The sequence below is a fragment of the Salvelinus alpinus genome, chromosome 9, assembly GCF_045679555.1.
Source record: "Salvelinus alpinus chromosome 9, SLU_Salpinus.1, whole genome shotgun sequence".
Taxonomy (NCBI): domain Eukaryota; kingdom Metazoa; phylum Chordata; class Actinopteri; order Salmoniformes; family Salmonidae; genus Salvelinus; species Salvelinus alpinus.
This window is the reverse complement of record NC_092094.1, coordinates 59,952,797-59,976,356: the sequence shown is the minus strand read 5'-3', so window position 1 is coordinate 59,976,356 and position 23,560 is coordinate 59,952,797. Positions and strand designations below refer to the sequence as shown.

The 23,560-nt window shown below is 42.9% G+C and overlaps 1 protein-coding gene across 1 annotated transcript in view; it reads left to right on the top strand.

Annotated features, from left to right (window-relative positions):
* abtb2b (ankyrin repeat and BTB (POZ) domain containing 2b) overlaps positions 1-23,560 on the top strand; it is a 139,229-nt gene that overhangs the window by 57,468 nt on the left and 58,201 nt on the right. The window contains exon 2 of the mRNA XM_071326837.1: positions 14,072-14,239. Coding sequence (XP_071182938.1) covers positions 14,072-14,239 — 168 coding nt within the window. The remainder of the gene's footprint in view (positions 1-14,071; positions 14,240-23,560) is intronic.

Genomic DNA, 23,560 nt, shown 5'->3' with positions numbered 1-23,560 from the left:
TCGACGTGTACAACATCGTGTTCCAGTTCCCAACAATATCCAGAAACTTCACACAGCCATTGAAGAGGAGTGAGACAACATTCCACTAGCCACAATCAACAGCCTGAGCAACTCTATTCGAACGAGATGTGTCGCGCTGCATGAGGCAAATGGTGGTCACACCAGATACTGACTGGTTTTCTGATTCACGCCCCTACTTTTAAAAAAAGTTACCAAGAGATGCATATCTGTATTCCCATTCATGTGAAATCCATAGATTAGGGCCTAATTTATTTATTTAAATTGACTGATTTCCTTAAATGAGCTGTAACACAGTAACTTTGAAAATGTTGCATTTATATTTTTGTTCCGTGTAGTTTGAGGGGGAAGAACAACATTATAATCTCCTGTTCTTCTTTCTAACCATTATCATTTACATAAAAACGGGTCAGAAAACTCTAACCGATGACATCACAATAGGTCAGAACACTAAAGATAGTGTTGTCAAAAAGTCCCTCCGGTTTTATCTGTCTTACCATTGTTTGAGGGTGAGGGGAGATTTTTTAAGTGAACTGGAAACAGTCTGGATCTCTGTTCCCATCACCTCTCAAAACCAGCTCTGATAAAAACACATTCCTGGAGACTAATTGGTCTGTGTTTGCTGAACTGTTGTGTCTACAGTAGAGAGCGTGTGTGTGTGTGTGTGTGTGTGGTTTGTTCCCACCTATGTCCGTAGGCGTGAGTATCACAACCCCTAAGGACAAATTCCTAACAGGGCTTTTCAAACACACACACACTGGAGTGGACACCTGCCTCGCCCCCATAACAACCTAACAACCTCTTCATTCATCACAGTGCAGAGGGAATAGATAAAACAGGGAGCGTAGGCTTCAAAGCCACTTCCACTCTCCAGAAAGAGCTCTGATTCTGGGCCATGAGGCTGGGTCTCTCCTCCTGCAGAAGCTGGAGAACCACACAATAACACAGTGTTTGATTGGACTGATATTGCGAGTCTATTACCCATTCCTTTGGATCACACACACACACACACACACACACACACACACACACACACACACACACACACACACACACACACACACACACACACGTAAAGAATGTGCACACACACCCTGTCCCTGCCTAAGATCTCTACAAAAGGCCATTTAGAAAGGTCCAGAGGGACAAAGGACCATTTAACATGTGGGTCTCCAACCTTTTCTAGCATGAGAGCTACTAACTTTTTTTTTAGCTTTCAAATAGGCATTCTTAATTTCTTCTCTCCCCTGCAACTCTTCCCCAGGTCTTAATGTATAATAGAAAGTAGTTCACTATGTTCTGTCAATTAGATTTTGTTCTCGCAAATTCTGTTTTATATTTTGAGAGGAAGTGTATACCGTAAGTGTATGTAACAGTCACAATACACTGGAAGAGGGGGGTGAGTTTTGATAGCTAGAGCCTCTTCAAATAAACAACTTGGAAGATGGCAAAGAGAGAAGCTTCTGCGGTGGTGTTCAAAGTGGCTAGCTAGTTTTTGTTCTTAAAATAATCGCCGCTGTTTCATCGGAATGTTACGTCTTAGAAAACTGTTCTGCAGCCTTCTGCCTGCCGTGCCTTTAACCAGCTACATCCTTCAGTAGCACTAGAAGTTAGAACTGTTTCGAACAGTCACGTCAGCTACATGGTTACTTGCTTGTTTTTGAGTGACTTCACACTTAAACATTAGCCTAGTTAGCTAGCTAGGTACTTGTTGTAAATACCAAGGCTTGTGTTCAAACTGTTACAGGGTCTGATGACAACACCAGGCATGTCATTCAGTTGTAAACATGGCAGAAGAAATGACGCAAAAAAAGTTTCAGTAAGTCCTGGTTATAGTTAGCTCTCTTGCCACCGCACTATACACTGCCACTAGTTTCAGCTAACGTTACTAACCCGGTAGCCTACATTCCTATTTTCTTGGTCCCAACACTTATCTTTTGTTCTCTTTAGTTCTCCTGATTTGTCACATCAGTTTATCTTAATTGTACTGATTGTAGAGTTTATGCTACCTGAATGGTTACAACCTGACTGGGTCTGGCTAGTTTCATTGCACATAACCTGTTATGGTGAAGGTGCTGGTAAGCTGCCCTCATTACGGTTTCACCTTGGCATTCCAACTTGATAAAGTATGTGGCAGTCGAGCGATCTACAGACAGTTGACACAACTCTACTTTGCTCATGTTTTGGTTAATGTTGTACTTCATCTTACGTATTTGCAAGATCTACATGGAGGTGCAGCTGGTACATGCATGGGTGAAAAACAAGTGGAAGAACCATGAGCAAAAATACACAGTACGCTACTGTATGTTATCTTGACATTTATTACTGTGCTGTACTTGAAGTGGTAAGCAGTGATGGATTAGGTGCTGCAGGGGCTGCCACTCCATCACCCCAACGGTCATCATCTCCTCCCAGAAGGGTCCAGAGAGAAGGTGACTGCCAGGGAAGCATGCCTTCTGGCCATTTTAGAGGCCAATATTAAGTTGTTTTATGTATTTTGCATGCTATTCTACTATTTTTGATGAAGTCCTTTTAAAAAAAAAAAAAAAAAAGTGGATTTCTGTTTTCGCATTTAAAAAGTGTTTGTTTGTAATAATGTGTTTTACTTTCAAAATTTCGACATTTAAAAAATCACGAACATCTGAGCTACAGTATCTTGTTGCAGGTGCATGGTAAAAATTTGAAGTTGAAAGAAAAAATAAACCTGTACATTGTTCTTGCTAGTAGGCGAAGGGCTGTCCCCGACCCAAAAATATTTGTCGACCGAAGGTCATCTGCTATTTCAACCAGTCGATTGGTCAAATTTTTAAAACATGTATTTTTCAATATATGAATCTAATTTTATTTGTCACATGCACCGAATAAAATAGGTGTAGACCTTACAGTGAAATGCTTACTTACAAGCCCTTAACCAACAATGCAGTTAAGAAAATACCCCCCGAAAAGTAAGAGATAAGAATAACAAATAATTAAAAAGCAGCAGTAAATAACAATAGCGGGGCTATATACAGGGGGTACCGGTACAGAGTCAATGTGCGGGGGCACTGGTATTGAGGTAATATGTACATGTAAGTAGAGTTATTAAAGTGACTATGCATAGATAATTACAGTAGCAGCAGCATAGAAAGGGGGGGGGAGCAATGCAAATAGTCTGGGTAGCCATTTGATTAGATGTTCAGGAGTTTTATGGATTGGAGATAGAAGATGTTTAGAAGCCTCTTGGACCTAGACTTGGAGCTCCGGTACCGCTTTCTGTGCAGTAGCAGAGAGAACAGTCTATGACTAGGGTGGCAGGAGTCTTTGACAATTTTTAGGGCCTTCTTCTGACACCGCCTGGTATTAAGGTTCTGGATGGCAGGAAGTTTGGCCCCAGTGATGTACTGGGCCGTACACACTACCCTCTGTAGTGCCTTGCGGTCAGAGGCCGAGCAATTGCATTACCAGGCAGTGATGCAACCGGTCAGGATGCTCTCGATGGTGCAGCTGTAGAACCTTTTGAGGATCTGAGGAACCATGCCAAATCTTTTCAGTCTCCTGAGGGGGAATAGGTTTTGTTGTAACCTCTTCATGACTGTATTGGTGTGCTTGGACCATGTAAGTTTGTTGGTGATGTGGACGCCAAGGAACTTGAAGCTATCAACCTTCTCCACTACGGCCCCATCGATGAGACTGGGGGCGTGCTCGGTCCTCCTTTTCCTGTAGTCCACAACCATCTCCTTAGTGTTGATCACATTGAGGGAGAGGATGTTTTTCTTGCACCACACGGTCATGTCTCTGACCTCTTCCCTATATGACAACTCATCGTTGTCGGTGATCAGGTCTACCACTGTTGTGTCATCGGCAAACTTAATGACGGTGTTGGAGTCGTGCCTGGCAGTCATGAGTGAACATGGAGTACAGGAAGGGACTGAGCACACACCCCTGAGTGTCCTTAACTTAGTGATGAGCTTTGAGGGCACTATGGTGTTGAACGCTGAGTTGTAGTCAATGAATAGCATTCTCACATAGCTGTTCCTATTGTCCAGGTGTCAAAGTGCAGTGTGGAGTGCAATAGAGATTGCATCATCTGTGGATCTGTTGGGGCGGTATGTAAATTGGATTGGGTCTAGGGTTTCTGGGATAATGGTATTGATGTGAGCCATGACCAGCTTTTAAAAGCATTTCATGGATACAGACGTGAGTGCTTCAGGTCAGTAGTCATTTAGGCAGGTTACCTTAGTGTTATTTGGAACAGGGACTATGGGGGTCTGCTTGAAACATGTTGGTATTACAGAGAGGTTGAAAATGTCAGTGAAGACCCTTGCCAGTTGGTCTGCGCATGCTTGGAGTACACGTCGGAAGTTTACATACACCTTAGCCAAAATTCCCTGTCTTAGGTCAGTTAGGACCACCACTTTATTTTAAGTGTGAAATGTCAGAATAATAGTAGAGAGAATTAGTTATTTCAGCTTTTACTTTTTTCACCACATTCCCAGTGGGTCAGAAGTTTACATACACTCAATTAGTATTTGGTAGCATTGCCTTTAAATTGTTTAACTTGGGTCAAACGTTTTGGGTAGCCTTCCACAAGCTTCCCACAATAAGTTCGGTGAAATTTGGCCCATTCCTCCTGACAGAGCTGGTGTAACTGAGTCAGGCTTGTAGGCCTCCTTGCTCACACACGCTTTTTCAGTTCTGCACACATATTTTCCATAGGTTGAGGCCAGGGATTTGTGATGGCCACTCCAATACCTTGACTTTGTTGTCCTTAAGCCATTTTGCCACAACTTTGGAAGTATGCTTGGGGTCATTGTCCATTTGGAAGACCCATTTGCGACCAAACTTTTACTTTCTGACTGATGTTGCTTCAATATATCCACATAATTTTCCTGCCTCATGATGCCATCTATTTTGTGAAGTGCACCAGTCCTTCCTGCAGCAAAGCACACAACATGATGCTGCCACCCCTGTGCTTCATGGATGGGATGATGTTCTTCGACTTGCAAGCCTCCCCCTTTTTCCTCCAAACATAACGATGGTCATTATAGCCAAACAGTTCTATTTTTGTTTCATCAGACCAGAGGACATTTTTCAAAAAGTACGATCTTTGTTCCCATGTGCCGTTGCAAACCGTAGTCTGGCTTTTTTCATGGTGGTTTTGGAGCAGTAGCTTCTTCCTTGCTGAGCGGCCTTTCAGGTTATGTCGATATAGGACTCGTTTTACTGTGGATATAGATACGTTTGTACCCGTTTCCTCCAGCATCTTCACAAGGTCCTTTGCTGTTGTTCTGGGATTGATTTGTACTTTTCACACCAAAGTACGTTCATCTCTAGGAGACAGAACGCGTCTCCTTCCTGAGCGGTATGACGGCTGCGTGGTCCCATGGTGTTTATACTTGCTTACTATTGTTTGTACAGATGAACGTGGTACCTTCAGGCGTTTGGAAATTGCTCCCAAGGATCAACCATACTTGTGGAGGTCTACACATTTTCTTCTGAGGTCTTGGCTGATTTATTTTGATTTTCCCATGATGTCAAGCAAAGAGGTACAGAGTTTGAAGGTAGGCCTTGAAATACATTCACAGGTACACCTCCAATTGACTCAAATGATGTCAATTAGCCTATCAGAAGCTTCTAAAACCATGACATCATTTTCGGGAACTTTCCAAGCTGTTTAAAGGCACAGTCAACTTAGTGTATGTAAACTTCTGACCACTGGAATTGTGATACAGTGAATTATAAGTGAAATAATCTGTCTGTAAACAATAGTTGGAAAAATGACTTATGTCATGCACAAAGTAGATGTCCTAACCGACTTGCCAGAACTATAGTTTGTTAACAAGAAATGTGGAGTTGTTGAAAAACTAGTTTTATTGACTCCAACCTAAGTGTATGTAAACTTCCGACTTCAACTGTACATACTTACATACGTACGTGTATGTATACTCAGCAAAAATAGAAACTGTTTTTCAAAGATACTTCGAAAAATCCAAATAACTTCACATATCTTCATTGTGAAGGGTTTAAACACTATTTCCCATGCTTGTTCAATGGGGGATTGGAAATTATGTAGACAGTTACATTGATGAAAGCAACAATCTGCAATATTAAAGCTGATCCACCCCCTAAGGAGAAGTTGCCAACATTGTATAAAATATTCTGGGCCCTCTGAGATTCCTGTGCCAGTGAGTTCCGGACAGACACAGCTGTAGGCTATTTGCGCAAGGGATAAGAAGCCGTATTTGACTTGGGCAGGAACTTACCAAGCTGAGTACCAGCACCTAATATTTTCTGCTACACTTGAGCTCCTTTTCCTCTTATAGAATATTAGCTCAAAAGTACTGTGGAGCTCCTGCACCTACATATAAAACAGTACCAGCACACAAAATAAGTACCAGAACCTATTTCAGTCCAAGTCCAGCACTGATAAGAAGCAACCCGGTAGGCCTATTTTATGATGTTTTCATTGGATCAGAGGACTACATTTTTATCAAAAGGGAGAGAGCTGGAATGTTTTTCAAATACTTTGAGGAACTATTGTCATTCTCAATGGATGTAAAAACAGTCTTTGTTTGCTTGCCGTTTTAAGGTGAAGAAAACATTACTTTGAGAAGCTCCACAGCTCATTAGTGGTGGTGCATTAACTGACTTGCCTAGTTAAATAAAGGTTTAATAAATAAAAAATAACCCCACCGCCAACATGGGGCACTCTGTTCACAAAGTTGACAAAGCAAAGCAAACCACTCACCCACACGACACCATACACTCTCCTAGTTAAATAAAATAAAATTCACATGCTGTCTACCGCCTGCCCGGTACAGTTCAAACCAGGATTAATCCATGAAGAGCACACTTGTCCTGTATGCCAGTGGGCCATCGAAGGTGAGTATTTGCCCACTGAAGTCGGTTACAACGTAGGACTGCAGACAGGTCAAGACCCTGGTGAGGACAGCGAGCACGCAGATCAGATGAGGTTTCCTGAGATGGTTTCTGACAGTTTGTGCAGAAATTCTTCGGTTGTGCAAACCCACAGTTTCATTAGCTGTCCGGGTGGCTGGTCTCAGATGATCCTACAGGTGAAGAAGCCGGATGTGGAGGTCCTGGGCTGATTACATGTGTTCTGTGGTTGTGAGGTCGGTTGGACATAATGCCAAATTCTCTAAAATAACATTGGAGGCGGCTTACGGTATAGAAATTAACATTAAATTCTCTGGCAAGCAGCATGCCAATTGCGCGCTCCCTCAAAACTTAGGACATTTAAAAAAATAAATAATATGTTTTAATGTCATCTTTATTTACTGGCCCAACGCTCTAACCACTAGGCTACCTGCCGCCCCAAGACATCTGTGGCATTGTGTGACAAAACTGCACATTTTAGAGTGGCCTTTGATTGTCCCAAGCACAAGGTTTACCTGTGTAATGATCATGCTGCTTAATCAGTTTCTTGATATGCCACACCTGTCAGGCGGCTGGATTATCTTGGCAAAAGAGAAATGCTCACTAACAGGGATGTAAACAAATGTGTGCACAACATTTGAGAGACTATATGATTTTTGTGCGTATGGATCATTTCTGGGATCGTTTTATTTCAGCTCATAAAACATGCAACCTACATTTTATGTTTTGTTTATTTTTGTTCAGTATAGATTGAGATAAAAAAGGATAAGACATTTCTTATAATTGGGATACTTGTCCACCATCCATATTTCCTGGTCTCTTTTATGACATCATCTCTGCATCTCATCCAGCCTCCAAAGAATACCTCTGCACTCTAAACCTTACCCTCTAGCCAAGCTCCCCTCCCAGCTTTGTACAGAGTTTCAGAAGTTTTGGGGACTGGAATTGTGGAGTTGTCTCAGGCACTGCGATGATGTTTAGCTGTGATTTGTAGCTGTGATCCCCACATGACGTTTGCAGGGTAACCTCAATGTGTGGCCACAACCGCGCCCCCCTCTCCTCCCCCCTGTCTCCCATAGTACCCCAGCATATTCCACATATTCTTCATCCAGTAATCATTGCTATGCATGCAGCCTGATGTGCAAACACACACACACACTCTCTATTTCTTCCCCACCCTCTCTCGGTCCCAGTGTGAAATGGTCCATGTCGTGATGATGATGGTATTGGTGGTATCGGGGATATGGCCTGGCTCGGTAGGGATGACGCAGGCTGGGGTTCAGTGGTGAAGGCGACCAGGGGTGGGATGTGGGAAAGGCCAGGAGTGTGGTGTGTGTGTGTGCAGTGCACATATGAGTGTGCACATAGGTTTGTATGCATGTAAGTGTGTGGGCCTTCTCCCTGTGCACACACACTCCTTTTTCCGAAATGGACCAAAACACAGAGAGGTCACACTACAGGTCAAGTGTGCATCACTGCAGTCCAGTCCCATGTGTTGACTCGCATTACTTCGGTATTTCAACACATGTTTGCGAAGAAAGCGAGAAAGTTTAAGAAGGAGCGAAAGAGCGAGCAAGGCAAACAAAAGAACGTCCCTGAGCCGGAGAGAAGTATTATTCCAGTGTCTATATTAAGATTGTTAAAAATAGGGCACGTCTACATTGTGATTATTTCGGATATTTTCAGCGAGCCAAAGAAAGGAAACGTCCACAATGTTATTCCCCCTCGAGAGAATTAAATAAAGAAGAAAAAGGAATTGTCAACCACGTGCTTTATCTGGACAGATATGGTTCTGTATTTTAAGAACACAACGTTTTGTTTGAGCCGAAGACATCACAGTGAGCTTTGAAGCCGTTCAGAACAGTTCCAAAGTGTCAAGTTTTTAAAATAACAATACTTTAAAAAAATTACAACTGTCGAAAGTGAATGTTGTGTAAACGTTAAGTGACACTATCACTGTTCCATCATGGGCAGCAATCTCACGGTTTGTGAATAGGATCTCAAATATGCCTCCTAACCCCTCCCCGGGATTGATACAATGACAATTGATGGCATGCACTGTAAGATCTGTTCTGAGACCTGAGTGACTTCAATATGAGTCGTATAGTGTGAAGAGTGAGACTAACTAACTTCATTCTCGAGCGAGATGTCTCCTTTATGAATGGATGTCACATCTCTCATCAGATGTGTCTGTCACTCCCAAGTGAAGAAGACCAGAGAAAGCTAAGCATTAGAGGTTGCCACGTAGGCACAGATCCAGGATCAGCTTACACTCTCACAATCCTAACCTTTACCATTAGTGGTCTAAGACACAAAATTGACCTTATATCACCGATACCATAGTAGTTGGCTAAACATCACCAACCAATATATGTCCAGGCAGGCTTATGTCATCCTTATCTTGAAGCTATCGTAAAATGAAGCCAATGACAGAATCCTATAAGTATTTAACACTGTCTATCACCTCTCCTCCTCTGTTTCTGAGGCCACCACCTCTGCAGACACCCACAGGACAGATCAAAACTTAATAACTGAAAGGTCTTGAGACAGTAGTGTGGCTGTATACTATTCATCCATTTAATGAGTTTCTACCCTCACTATCTCTGAGAGCTGCATGAGAAGTCAAGCCACGTGAGGGAGATAGAGGGGTCTATTAGAGGAAGTATAGCTATATATACACACACACACACACACACAGGTCTATTAAAGTAATTACAGCTCTATAGGGTTCAGCCATGCTAACGTTAACAGGCATTGTAACGGATGAGTCTCTGAGCTCTGGGCTCGGCTGATTAACGCTCGTTATCTGGGGTTAATTAAACTGCCTGGATTGACAGGTTGAAGTGAGCTGAGCTTTGTGTGTCTGTGTGTGTGAGCGTTGTAGAGAACACACTCCACAGTGTCTGAACAGCCTACAACACTGCTAGAGGCAGCAGTTTCTGGTGTGTGTGTGTGTGTGTGTGTGGTGTGTGAGAGAGAGATGGATAGATCCTAATAATAATGAGAGAGAACCTAATGTCTGCCTTCCTGAATGTGCGTGTGGTGTGTGTGTGTGTGAGAGAGAGATGGATAGATCCTAATAATAATAATGAGAGAGAACCTAATGTCTGCCTTCCTGAATGTGCTTTCTTTTAGACAGTGTGTTTCTCTCCGCTGTAGTTTGTGGGCCCCCTCGCTCTCACAATATGTCCACTTACCTTGAGGAAGCATCTAGTTTATCCAGCTGAAGCTCTGCTGATACCATCTCTATCAGGATTTCGTTCACATCTCCAGACGAGCTTCAATGCCATACAACACTACTTACGTGGCCTCCAACTGCTCTTAAATGCAAGTAAAACTAAATGCATGCTCTTCAACCGATCACTGCCTGCACCTGCCCGCCCGTCCAGCATCACTACTCTGGACGGTTCTGACTTAGAATATGTGGACAACTACAAATACTTAGGTGTCTGGTTAGACTGTAAACTCTCCTTCCAGACTCGCATAAAGCATCTCCAATCCAAAATGTAATCTCGAATCGGCTTCCTGTTTCGCTGCAAAGCATCCTTCACTCATGCTGCCAAACATACCCTCGTAAAACTGACTATCCTGCCGATCCTTGACTTCGGCGATGCCATTTACAAAATAGCCTCAGACACTCTACTCATTGGATGCAGTTTATCACAGTGCTATCCATTTTGTCACCAAAGCCCCATATACTACCCACCACTGCGACCTGTATGCTCTCGTTGGCTGGCCCTCGCTTCATATTCGTGGCAAAACCCACTGGCTCCAGGTCATCTATAAGTCTTTGCTAGGTAAGGCCCTGCCTTATCTCAGCTCACTGGTCACCATAGCAGCACCCACCCGCAGCACGCGCTCCAGCAGGTATATCTCACTGGTCACCCCCAAAGCCAATTCCTCTTTTGGCCACCTTTCCTTCCATTTCTCTGCTGCCAATGACTGGAACGAGTTGCAAAAATCACTGAAGCTGGAGACTCATATCTCCCTCACTAACTTTAAGCACCAGCTGTCAGAGCCACTCACAGATCACTGCACCTGTACATACCCCATCTGTAAATAGCCCATCCAACTACCTCATCCCCATACTGTTATTTTTTTGCTCCTTTGCACCCCAGTATCTCTACTTGCACATTCATCTTCTGCACATCTTTCACTCCAGTGTTTTATTGCTAAATTGTAATTATTTTGCCACTATGGCCTATTTATTGCCTTACCTCCCTTATCTTACCTCATTTGCGCTCTCTGTATATTGACTTTTTTTGTTCTCTATTGTGTTATTGACTGTATGTTTGTTTATTGCATGTGTAACTCTGTGTTGTTGTTTGTGTCGCACTGCTTCGCTTTATCTTGGCCAAGTCGCAGTTGTAAATGAGAACTTGTTGTGAAATAAAATGTTAAAAATAGACTAGAAAAATGATTGTTCTATATATGTGTCTTTTGGGACACATCCTTGGAGAAGCTGCAGAAAAGAAAAAGAGAAAGGACATCAGCTTTAGAAGTATTCAGGAGTTGTTTTTATAATGATCAGCAGATCTTTTCAGATCCTTCACCGACGTGCCTTCCAAGGTTCCAGTTTGACTGGCCAGAATTCCGCATGCTGGCCAGTCACCCTGCAACTCCTGAGAAAGAGATAGGCATCTGGAGAAAATAATAGAGGAGGAAATGATCTCCTTTATTTCTGCTCGGGCCTGCGTTCGTAAATCACAAACCTGCACTGATCATCTTTTCGTTCGGTCCTTCTCTTTTCCTTCGTTAGCCATCCCTCACTCTTCTCGATTCTTCCGGGCTTGCTCTGGTGCCAAAATAAAGGTTTTTCCCTGGGGCTCTGAGAAAAGAGGTCCAACACACACAGAGACAGGCCCCAGAGCCATAGATACAGAGTTGACCAAACTCACAGCCATGCATAATAGAGCCAGCCCCCTTTCTCAAACTGGACATTGAGGTCTGCAGAACTTTTAGGTTGTGTTCATTAGGGCCGGCAACGGAAACTGAAAACAAAAATGATTTGTTTCTTATTAGTAAAGTCCAGGTAGTCCCTCCATGTTTCAGTCCATTTTGTTTCATTTAGTGCCTAATGAACACGACCCAAGTCAGTGGAACCTCAGGCCAATCAGTGTCATTCACTGCAGAAGAGTCTAATCGGATCATGAATGCTTTTGCCCTGGCAATGAGCAGGTAGAGCTAACATCCCTTATATCAATTGCCTAAACAATTACAGGTCCTGGAACATATCCTGGATCTAACCCAAACTGATGAACCTGAAAAAGCAGTTACTTAAACACTTTTAAAGACAGTGGATCTTTGCAGGCAGGAGGACAATGTGTTAAATTAGACCCATTTACCCTCTTTGTCACTCCTCAACTTTGCAATCTGCCAGTGGGAGCCAGGCATTGAAAGACTAGGGCTGCATCCCAAATGGAACTCCATTCCCTATGTACTTCACTACTTTTTACCAGGGCGAACATGGAGTAAAGGGTACCATTTGGGGAAAAGCCTTGGGTGACATTTCAATATTATATTATACCAGGATATTATCTTTTCAACCAAGATTAGGAGCGGCAGGTAGCCAGTAACCGAAAGGTTGCTGGATCGAATCCCCAAGCTGACAAGGTAAAAATCTGTCGTTCTGCCCCTGAACAAGGCAGTTAACCCACTGTTCCCCGGTAGGCTGTCAATGTAAATAAGAATTTGTTCTAAACAGACTTGCCTAGTTAAATAAGGTTAAATCAAAAATTACAATATAAAAAAAAAAAAGGCTTGATTTCTTTTACTGTCATGTAGAATACAATGAATTCTATGCGGTAAGGGTTATGTAATGACTTCACTCGATCATAATAACTTCATTGACATGTGGTGAGGAAATTGAATTGAAGGAGGGGACAAGGAATGTTTTCTCTTTTTCGTGTCTCCGTCTCTCTCTTACCCAGTCAGTCATGAAACTCTTAGTGGATGCGGCTAGGTTTGAGTAACAGCTGCCCACCCTGCTTTTGACCAAACAAGTGGTTACACACTCAGGAAGTGTTGCATTTCCATGACAACTATGCTTGCCTCCCCTCACTAATTGTGCTGATGCACACACTCTGTTTCTCACACACACACAAGAGTGGACGTGGTTCCTAGAGGGTCATTCTTTAGGAGGAAATGCCAGGCATGTCCCTTGAAGACCCCGTCTATCTCAGGCAGTGAAGGCAGTGTGTGCGCGTATGTGCGTGTGTTTGCATGAGCGTGTGTACATTGCATGTGTGAGCACTAGGAACATAATGGCAGGATAGGGGTTGTTAGGGTTAAAATGTAGGTCAGGTGGTCTCTAACCCCGCGCCCTACCACAGTGTAACCGCGACTGTGGGTAGCTGACAGTGAGTGGTGACAGCAGGGCAGCATCTTGGTATTTATTACTGAAACCAGACCCAGAGTGCACTGCTCCACCTGTTACCAACGGTAGCTAGCTAGGCTTAACCATAGAAATATAATTACTACGGAATCTCCATTCAAGTCAATGTTCTGTAGAATTACGTCTTTGGGCCTAAGATGCTAATGAATAAATAGAAAACTGTCTTAAACTACCCTCTTATGTCCAAGCTTTCCATTTAAAAAACTTTTTTCCAGATAAACTTCCCTCGACAGGCACTAACACAACTACCAAAGCGTGTTTTACTGCTGGTATTCCCCTGTATACCCATTGCCTCATCTTTCCTCTAAAGTTCAGTATTTCACATGGCATGCATCCATAATGGCACCCTATTTCCTATGTTGTGCACTACTTTTGACCAGGGCCCATGAATCTGCCAAAGGACTTGGAGCAAGTTGTCAGAACTGATTTGCCAATGCCTATGTGTAATTCAAACCTGCTCTGTGCATGGCAGTAGTTGAGAGTGGGATTCAATTGAAAAATATGACTGACTTTGTGTGTGTATGCCTGTGTTAGTGTATTTAACTGTTCACCTGATTTTTGTAGTTAGCTCTGCTTCTTATTTCTGGATGTGTCCAGCCAGGGCAGGCCTCACATTCGTGTGTGTGCGCGCGCATGTTTATTTATCTTCAGCTGTATGGGTTATACAGCAGCGTTACAGGACCTCGTATATCGCCCAGTTTCAGCAGATGACACTTGATTGATTTGTGATCCATTAGTGATTTTCAACACATCTCTCTCCTCCCTCTTTCTCTTACTCCATAGGGGTGCTGTCCCTCCCGGCCCACTTCAGTCCTTATACAGAGGGCCAGGTTCAGCAGGGACAGGGCCAGTCTGGGGTGGAGAGCAGAGAGGACGCCTACGCCCAACTGGAGCTCCGCACCCTGGAACAGTCCCTCCTGGCCACCTGTGTTGGCAGCATCTCCGAGCTCAGTAAGTGCGGGGAAAGAAGGGTGTGTGTGTGTGTGGGGTGGGCGCAAGGGGTTGCGTGTGTTTGTGTTTGTGTGTCATCTACATGTGTGTGTGTGTGTGTGTGTGTGTTTTAATTTCCTTCTATTCACGCGATGAGATTTCTTTGTAGTTTTACACAATGTTAAAACTCTTTGTCAAAGTACTTTCTTTTTTCAGAAAAATGATCTCTCAGGGAATATAGTTCTCTCCAAAGCAAAAAAAAATTGCTTTATTCAATTATTTGGTCACTTAATAAGAAACACTCAAACATCAAGTAGATCAAACAAAGGAATAATATAAATCACACATTTATTAGGATAAATCCTTAACATTTCTAACATGTGCTTAACATTCCCTCTGCCTGCCTGTTAGCTCTAACTCGGGAGGACAATAACCAGATATGGGCATTCCTTGTGCCAGATTAACTGTTATTTTAGCCAGTCAACGTGTGGGAAATGGAGAACAGTGATAATATAGACACATTTATCACGGACTCTAGATTAGGCCCATCATATCTCTGTACAGAATAAGCGGTCTACTGTACATGGTTAGTCTCCAAGGATGGTGTAGTTTAAAGGCTTTCTTGTCATGTGGAATGAAATGGAAGGGATACAGTAGGCTTGGGCGGTGTACCGTATATACCGTATACCGGGATATTTGAAAAAAGCCACGGGATGGTTTCTTTGAAGTTTTTCAATAAATGTGAATATTTGTAGCTACTTTTTCAGTTAATACCTGCAGTCAACTTGTGCAATACGTTACGAGATAAAGCAGATTGCGTTCTTCATTTCAGCATTCAATAGTTCCCCAGAACGGTAAAGTGTTTATTTGTTAAATAGCACAACGGTGGGAAAGTGGGAGCAGGTGAGTCCATAGCGTTCTATACTGTATCTATCGGCGAGTTTCTGTTGTGCGGTACACATGAGGTAATGAAGTTACGCTCGTATGCGATTCACTACTAAATGTTTGCCGTCAGATATCTTACAATGGCTTTCCGCCAGAAGTCAAAGAGCTTTGGATGAGTTATCTGTACATTTGCAATTTCTTCCCGGTGCTTCCTACTAGCATTGTTTTCCTTCTCCCCTCTGCTCCGGGTACCCGTGCTGCTCTTCCTTCAGAAAAGCATGCATCACAACTTTGTTCATTTGCACAATTTGTCTCGTTCAGTTTCACTTGTAAATGTCTACGCTCACCGAGAATGACATTCGGTAGCTACTAGTTATGCTTGTATAACTTTATGAGCTGGATTATCCTGTCTTTGCAATTAGTTTTATGTTTTCGGTCGTTAGCATTTAGCTGTGATTTCGCATTAGTTTGTGCTAATTTTGTTAGCATTTTGGTAATAGACCCAATGTGACTTTCTAGCATTTTTAGCACCTCCGTGTGTGGTGTAAGGATAATACCGTAAATCCCGGGATGAGAGAACGACGGTATGGCGATATGAAAGTCTGGATCCCGCCCACGCCTAGGATACAGTGTTTGGATGTTGCTAACCTTCCCACATACTGTAAAAGGGGTCTGTCCTTTGTCTTTCTGTCCGTCTCTTCTTTCTTTCTTTCTTTCTCTCTCCTTCTGTCTCTCTCTGTCCCTCTCTCTCTGTCTCTCTGTTTTTCTATCTCTCTAAACCTTTGGTTTGTCTGAGTAAATTCAATTACATTTCAAGGAATTAAAGTTCCTTGTTGAAAATGAGTAACACTTTTCATTCCGAATTTCAATGGACATTTCTGGAATGAAATGGAATTGAACCCTGCTCTTTGCATCCCTCTTATCAGAGATGGAAGGAAGCACAGGACCTCAGTGACATGGTATTCAGTCTACATAGAGGAAGGAGTCTGTGTCTACTCCATTGTGATGACAACCGCGTTTTCCTTGATAACAAAAGACGTCTGGAGTTTGTCTCCTGGTTGTCCCACATCCCAACCCATCAAACCACATAGAAAATGCTCAGACTAGGATGGGCCCCAATAATGAAACCTTGGCTGCATCCCAGATGGCACGCTATTCCCTACACCAGTACTCTAGGACCAGGGTTGGGAAACAGTGCCCGACACTAAGAAAAATATTGGTTGCTTCAACTTACAATAGTTTGTTAGCAGGCTGCTATCGAGTCCAATACTGGGTACACGCAATACCGTCGGGGGTACGCCAAATAAAAATGTGATTCGTATAAAAAAAATATAAAAAAATTCAAACAGTTCATTTATATTTTCCAACGTACATTTGGGGGAGGTTTTTTTCCTCGCCAGAGTAGCCTCATTTCACTGCCAAAAATAAAATAAAACCATCTAGTGTTCAGTGAAATGTCAAATACAGGTAGCCTAGTCAAATAATTAACATCCAATCACATTAACCGTTACCCTCTCGTGGGAATTCCACTAACGGTCTGTATGTAACCAAACATAGCTGCTGCTCATTCCGTTTGCTCGAAATTGATAAATGGTTAAAAAAAGTAAGGTCTTAGAGACACATACAGACACTACCAGCTCTACTGGTAGTACTGCTACTACCAGCAGTACTACACCTGCACCTGTCGATGACACAAGTTGTTCTGCTTCCACGAGCACATCCAATGCTAGCATCAGTAATTTGTTGTTAGCCCAGCTAGCATGGACACTGACAGTTGTGATTCTGTTCGGTGCTTTCCCTTACCTGGGAAAGCACCGAACAGACAGGGACGTTGGACCATCGAAGAGGCACAAATATGATGAGAACTACATGGGGTTCACTTATATTGGGAGTAGTGCCTTTCCTCACCCACAGTGTGTTATAGTTGATAAAGTACTATCTCACAACTCGATGAAACCTTCACTCTTGCGCAGACATTTAGAAACAAAACATGCCAATTTGAAAAATAAGCCACAGGAGTTTTTTGGGCGAGAATTAAGACAACTTTCGAGTAGTTAGAAGTGTATAAAAGCAAACGATACCATTAATAAGAAGGGGCTAGAAGCGTCTTATATGGTGAGCTACCGAGTGGCTAGGACAGGCAAGCCCCATACTATTGGGGAGGACTTCATTCTTCCTGCTGCCGCGGATATGGCTGGGACAATGCGGGGGGAAAAGGCCCTAAAATCTATACAGACAATGCCTTCATCAAACACTGTTTCACGACACGTCAGTGACATGGCAGGAGATGTTTTGAAACAATTACTGCTTCGCATAAACGCCAGTGAATTCTATGTGTTCCAGCTGGATGAGTCAACAGACGTGTGGGCCTGGCACAGCTCCTGGTATATGTCCGTTACGTTTATTGGGGGTCAATTAAGGAAGATCCTCTTCTGCAAACCACTAGAAACCAGGACACCAGGAGAGGATATTTTTAAAGTACTGGAAAGCTTTGTGACATCAAATGGACTTTGGTGGTCTATTTGCACAGCACTTACACAAATCACTGATGATTGGCTGAGAGAAATTGATGATGAAATGATCGTGGGGGCTGTGTTGTTAGACTTCAGTGCAGCATTTGACATAATTGATTATAGTCTGCTGCTGTGAAAACTGATGTGTTATGGCTTTACACCCCCTGCTTTAATGTGGATAAAGAGTTACTTGTCTAACAGAACACAGGGTGTTCTTTAATGGAAGCCTATCATATATAATCCAGTTAGAATCAGGAATTCCCCAGGGTAGCTGTTTAGGCCCCTTGCGTTTTGCAATTTTACTAACGACATGCCACTGACTTTGAGTAAAGCCAGAGTTTCTATGTATGCGGATGACTCAACACTATACACGTCAGCTAATACAGCGACTGAAATGACTGCAACACTCAACAAAGATCTGCAGTTAGTTTCAGAGTGGGTGGCAAGGAATAAGTTAGCCCTAAATATTTCAAAAAAATATTTCTAAACCCTAACCTTAACTAAATCTTGTAATAAATAATGTGGAAATTGAGCAAGTTGAGATGACTAAACTGCTTGGAGTAACACTAGATTGTAAACTGTCATGGTCAAAACATATTTATGCAGTAGTAGCTAAGATGGGGAGAAGTCTGTCTATAATAAAGTGATGCTCTGCCTTCTTAACAACACTATCAACAAGTCAGGTCCTACAAGCCCTTGTTTTGGTCGCACCTTGACTATTGATCGTGTGGTCAGGTGCCACAAAAAAGGACTTAGGAAAATTTCAATTGGCTCAGAACAGGGCAACACAGCTGGCCCTTGGATGTACACAGAGAGCTAATATTAATAATATGCATGTCAATCCCTCCTGGCTGAAAGTGGAGGAGAGATTGACTTCATCACTACTTTTATTTATGAGAGGTGTAGTCAAAAAATGTTGAATGCACACAGCTCGGACACCCATGCATACCCCACAAGACATGCCACAAGAGGTCTCGTCACAGTCCCCAAGTCCAGACCAGACTATGGGAGGCACACAATACTATATAGAGCCGTGACTACATGGAACTCTATTACACATCAAGTAACTGGCGCAAGCAGTAAAATTAGATTTAAAAAACAGATTAAAAAACACCTTAATGAACAGCGGGGACTGTGAAGCAACACAAACATTGGTACAGCCACATGCACACACACACACACACACACACACACACACGATAACATACGTGCTATACATACACATGGATTTAGTACTGTAGATATGTGGTAGTGGGGGCCTGAGGGCACACAGTGTGTTGAATGTATTGTAATGTTTTAAAATTGTATAAACTACCTTAATTTTGCTGGACCCCAGGAAGAGTAGCTGCTGCAGCATCCACCGAGAGTATCTTTGCTGCCAAGGGAATGCCTGACAGCTTGAAAGATGTATTTGACACTACAGTGAAAATTGTTAACTTTGTTAAAGCAAAGCCCCTGAACTCTCGTGTATTTTCTGCACTATGCAATGATCTGGGCATCGACCAAGTAAGACTTTTACAACATACGCGCTGGTTATCAAAGGGCAAAATATTGATAATTTTTTTGAATTGAGAGACGAGCTTAAAGTTTTGTTTACTGACCATAATTTTCACTTGTCTGACCTCTTGCATGATGACGAGTTTCTCACACGACTGGCCTATCTGTGTATGATTTTTTTGTGTGCAAATGAACTCAAGCTTACGCACCTGAGTGAGTTGGGTGCGCAATTACGCAGGTACTTTCCCGAAACGGATGACACAAACAACTGGATTCGTTATCCCTTTCATGCCCTGCCTCCAGTCCACTTACCGATATCTGAACAAGAGAGCCTCATCGAAATTGCAACAAGCGGTTCTGTAAAAATTGAATTTAATCAGAAGCCACTGCCAGATTTCTGGATTGGGCTGCGCTCAGAGTATCCTGCATTGGCAAATCGCGCTGTTAAGACACTGATGCCCTTTGCAACCACGTACCTACAGTTGAAGTCGGAAGTTTACATGCACTTAGGTTGGAGTCATTAAAACTCGTTTTTCAACCACTCCACAAATTTCTTGTTAACAAACTATAGTTTTTGCAAGTCGGTTAGGACATCTACTTTGTCCATGAAGCAAGTCATTTTTACATCAATTGTTTACAGACAGATTATTTCACTGTATCATAATTCCAGTGGTCAGAAGTTTACATACACTAAGTTGACTGTGCCTTTAAACAGCTTGGAAAATTCCAGAAAATTATGTCATGGTTTTAGAAGCTTCTGCTAGGCCAATTGACATCATTTGAGTCATTTGGAGGTGCACCTGCGGATGTATTTCAAGGCCTACCTTCAAACTCAGTGCGTCTTTGCTTGACATTATGAGAAAATCAAAAAATATCAGCCAAGACCTCAGAAAAAAATGTGTAGACCTCCACAAGTCTGGTTCATCCTTGAGAACAATTTCCAAACCCCTGAAGGTACCACGCTCATTTGTACAAACAATAGTACGCAAGTATAAACACCATGGGACCACGCAGCCGTCATACCGCTCAGGAAGGAGACGCGTTCTGTCTCCTAGAGATTAACGTACTTTGGGTCGTAAAGTACAAATCAATCCCAGAACAACAGCAAAGGACCTTGTGAAGATGCTGGAGGAAACAGGTACAAAAGTATCTATATCCACAGTAAAATTAGTCCTATAATCGACATAACCTGAAAGGCCGCTCAGCAAGGAAGAAGCCACTGCTCCAAAACCACCATAAAAAAAGCCAGACTACGGTTTGCAACTGCATATGGGGACAAAGATTGTACTTTTTGCAGAAATGTCCTCTGGTCTGATGAAACAAAAATAGAACTGTTTGGCCATAATGACCATCGTTATGTTTGGAGGAAAAAGGGGGAGGCTTGCAAGCCGAAGAACACCATCCCAACCGTGAAGCACGAGGGAGGCAGCATCATGTTGTGGGGGTGCTAATTCTAATAAGATCCTCCCCCCTAAAGTTGTCATCTGAACTTGACATTTTCAGTCAACACTACTGTTATGTTGCTTCAGTTGATTTGACTTCTTGGTTGTGAATTTCTAACACGAAACCCAAACCGGCTTTGCGCGTGCGCCATCGTGCATAGATGTATTTTGTCCCTCCACACCAAACGCGATCATGACACGCAGGTTAAAATATCAAAACAAACTCTGAACCAATTAGATTAATTTGGGGACAGGTCGATAAGCATTAAACATGTATGTCAATTTAGCTAGCTAGCTTGCAGTTGCTAGCTAACTTGTCCTATTTAGCTAGCTTGATGTTGCTAGCTTATTTGTTCTGGGATATGAACATTGAGTTGTTATTTTACCTGAAATGCTCAAGGTCTTCTACTCTGCCAATTAATCCACACAAAAAGGTCAACCGAATCGTTTGTAGTCATCTCTCCTCCTTCCAGGGTTTTTCTTCTCTTGACTTTATATTGCGATTGGCAACTTTCATAAATGAGGTGCAGTACCGCCACCGACCTCGTTCATCTTTCAGTCACCCACGTGAGTATAACCAATGGCACGTGGGTACCTGCTTCTATAAACCAATGAGGAGATGGGAGAAGCAGGACTTGCGGCGCGATTTGCGTCACAAATAGAACTGACTTCTATTTTAGCCGTTGGCAAAAGGGACGCGCGCGAGCAGTGTGGGTGCAATAATTTAATAATATAGATTTCTCAATTTATTTTGTAACACTCGCGCACGCGACATGAGCTGTGTAGTCAGCCTGTAATGTCATGCAATAAAATGCAAATTAATTACTTAAAAATCATACAATGTGATTTTCTGGATTTTGTTTTAGATTCCGTCTCTCACAGTTGAAGTGTACCTATGATAAGAATTACAGACCTCTACATGCTTTGTAAGTAGGAAAACCTGCAAAATCGGCAGTGTATCAAATACTTCTTCTCCCCACTGTATATATATATATATATATATATATATAGAGAGAGAATCTTGAATTGTAGACCTTTTGTTACGTTACAGCCTTATTCTAAAATGGAATAAATAGTTTTTTCCCCCCTCATCAATTTACACAAAATACCCCATAACGACAAAGGAAAAACAGGTTTTTGTCCCGAAGCCACTCCTGCGTTATCTTGGCTGTGTGCTTAGGGTCATTGTCCTGTTGAAAGGTGAACCTTTGCCCCAGTCTGAGGTCCTGAGTGCTCTGGAGCAGGTTTTTATCAAGGATCTCTCTGTGTTTTGCTCCGTTCATCTTTAGTTTGATCCTGACTAGTCTCCCGGTCCCTGCTGCTGAAAAAAATCCCCACAGCATAATGCTGCCTCCACCATGCTTCACTGTAGGGATGGTGCCAGGTTTTCTCCAGACGTGACGCTTGGCATTCAGGCAAAATAGTTCAATTTTGGTTACATCAGACCAGAGAATGTTGTTTTTTTATGGTCTGAGAGTCCTTTAGATTACTTTTGGCAAACTTCAAGCAGGTTGTCATGTGCCTTTTACGGAGGTGTGCCTTCCGTCTGGCAACTCTAACATAAAGGCCTAATAGCTGGAGTGCTGTAGAGATGCTTGTCCTTCTGGAAGGTTCTCCCATCTCCACAGAGGAAGTCTGGAGCTCTGTTAGAGTGACCATCAGATTCTAGGTCACCTCCCTGACCAAGGTCCTTCTCCCCCGATTGCTCAGTTTGGCCGTGCGGCCAGATCTAGGAAGAATCTTGTTGTTTCCAAACTTCTTCCATTTAAGAATTATGGAGGCCACTGTGTTCCTTGGGACCTGCAATGCTGCAGAAATGTTTTGGTACCCTTCTGTGCCTCGACAGATCTGGGGAAGATCTGTGCCTCCTGTCTCGGAGCTCTACGGACAATTCCTTCGACCACATGGCTCGGGTTTTGCTCTGACATGCACTGTCAACTGTGGGACCTTGTATAGACAGGTGTGCACCTTTCCAAATCATGTCCAATCAATTGAATTTACCACAGGTGGACTCCAAGGATGATCAATGGAAACAGGATGCACCTGAGCTCAATTTCTAGTCTCATAGCAAAGGGTCTGAATACTTAAGGCATTTTTGTTTTCAATTAAAATTTCTAAAAACCTGTTTTCACTTCGTCATTATGGGGAATTGTGTGTAGATTGAGTTTATTTTTTATTATCCATTTTAGAATAAGGCTGTAACATAATAAAATGTGGAAAAGGGAAAGGGGTCTGAATACTTTCAGAATTCACTGTGTAGTGCACTACAGGCTCTGGTCAAAACTAGTGCACTACATAGGGAATAAAGTGCCAATTTGGAACATCCCTTTTCTGATATAGCTGGTGTCAGCAGAAAACCAGCTGAATCTGTGGAACCAGTGTGAGCTGTGAGGGAAATCTGGAAGAACTGTTGAGTACTGTTGAGATAAACTGAGGACATTGAGTTGTGATTTTTTCCAGGCATTGGCAAATTTCAAGGCACTCTTGTCGTGAGGAAAGCCAGGAAATGTGATACAGTGTGTGAAGGGCTCTCTGTTGGCGGTAAACGTCACACACACATACTGTACCTGTGGAGGTTTGTTTAGAGTCAGGGCTGGCAGGGTTGAAAAGAGTCCATAGGGACAGACGGGAATGGAAAGGTGGAAGAGAAGTAGAGGGATAATGATGGAGGGGAGGGGGGGATAGAAGGCTGAGGCATAAAGGTAGAAGATGGAGTAGGGCGTGTGTGTGTAAAGGGAAGATTAGAGTGAGGGAGGGGTGGCAATGGAAAGGTAGAGGATGGGGGTGTGGAGGAAAGGAAGGACAGAGTGAGGGGGGGAAGTGATGGAAAGGTGGAGGGGGGAGGATTGAGAGTGTAGGGGGGCTGAGGGTGAGGGAGGGGTAGGTTTCCTCTTCGAAACTGACTGAACACTCTGCTGTTTGTCCCTACAAGACAAGGCTACGTTCATACACACACTGACGGTTAGTAAGGCATTTAGAGAAAAAAATTATGCTCACACACACAC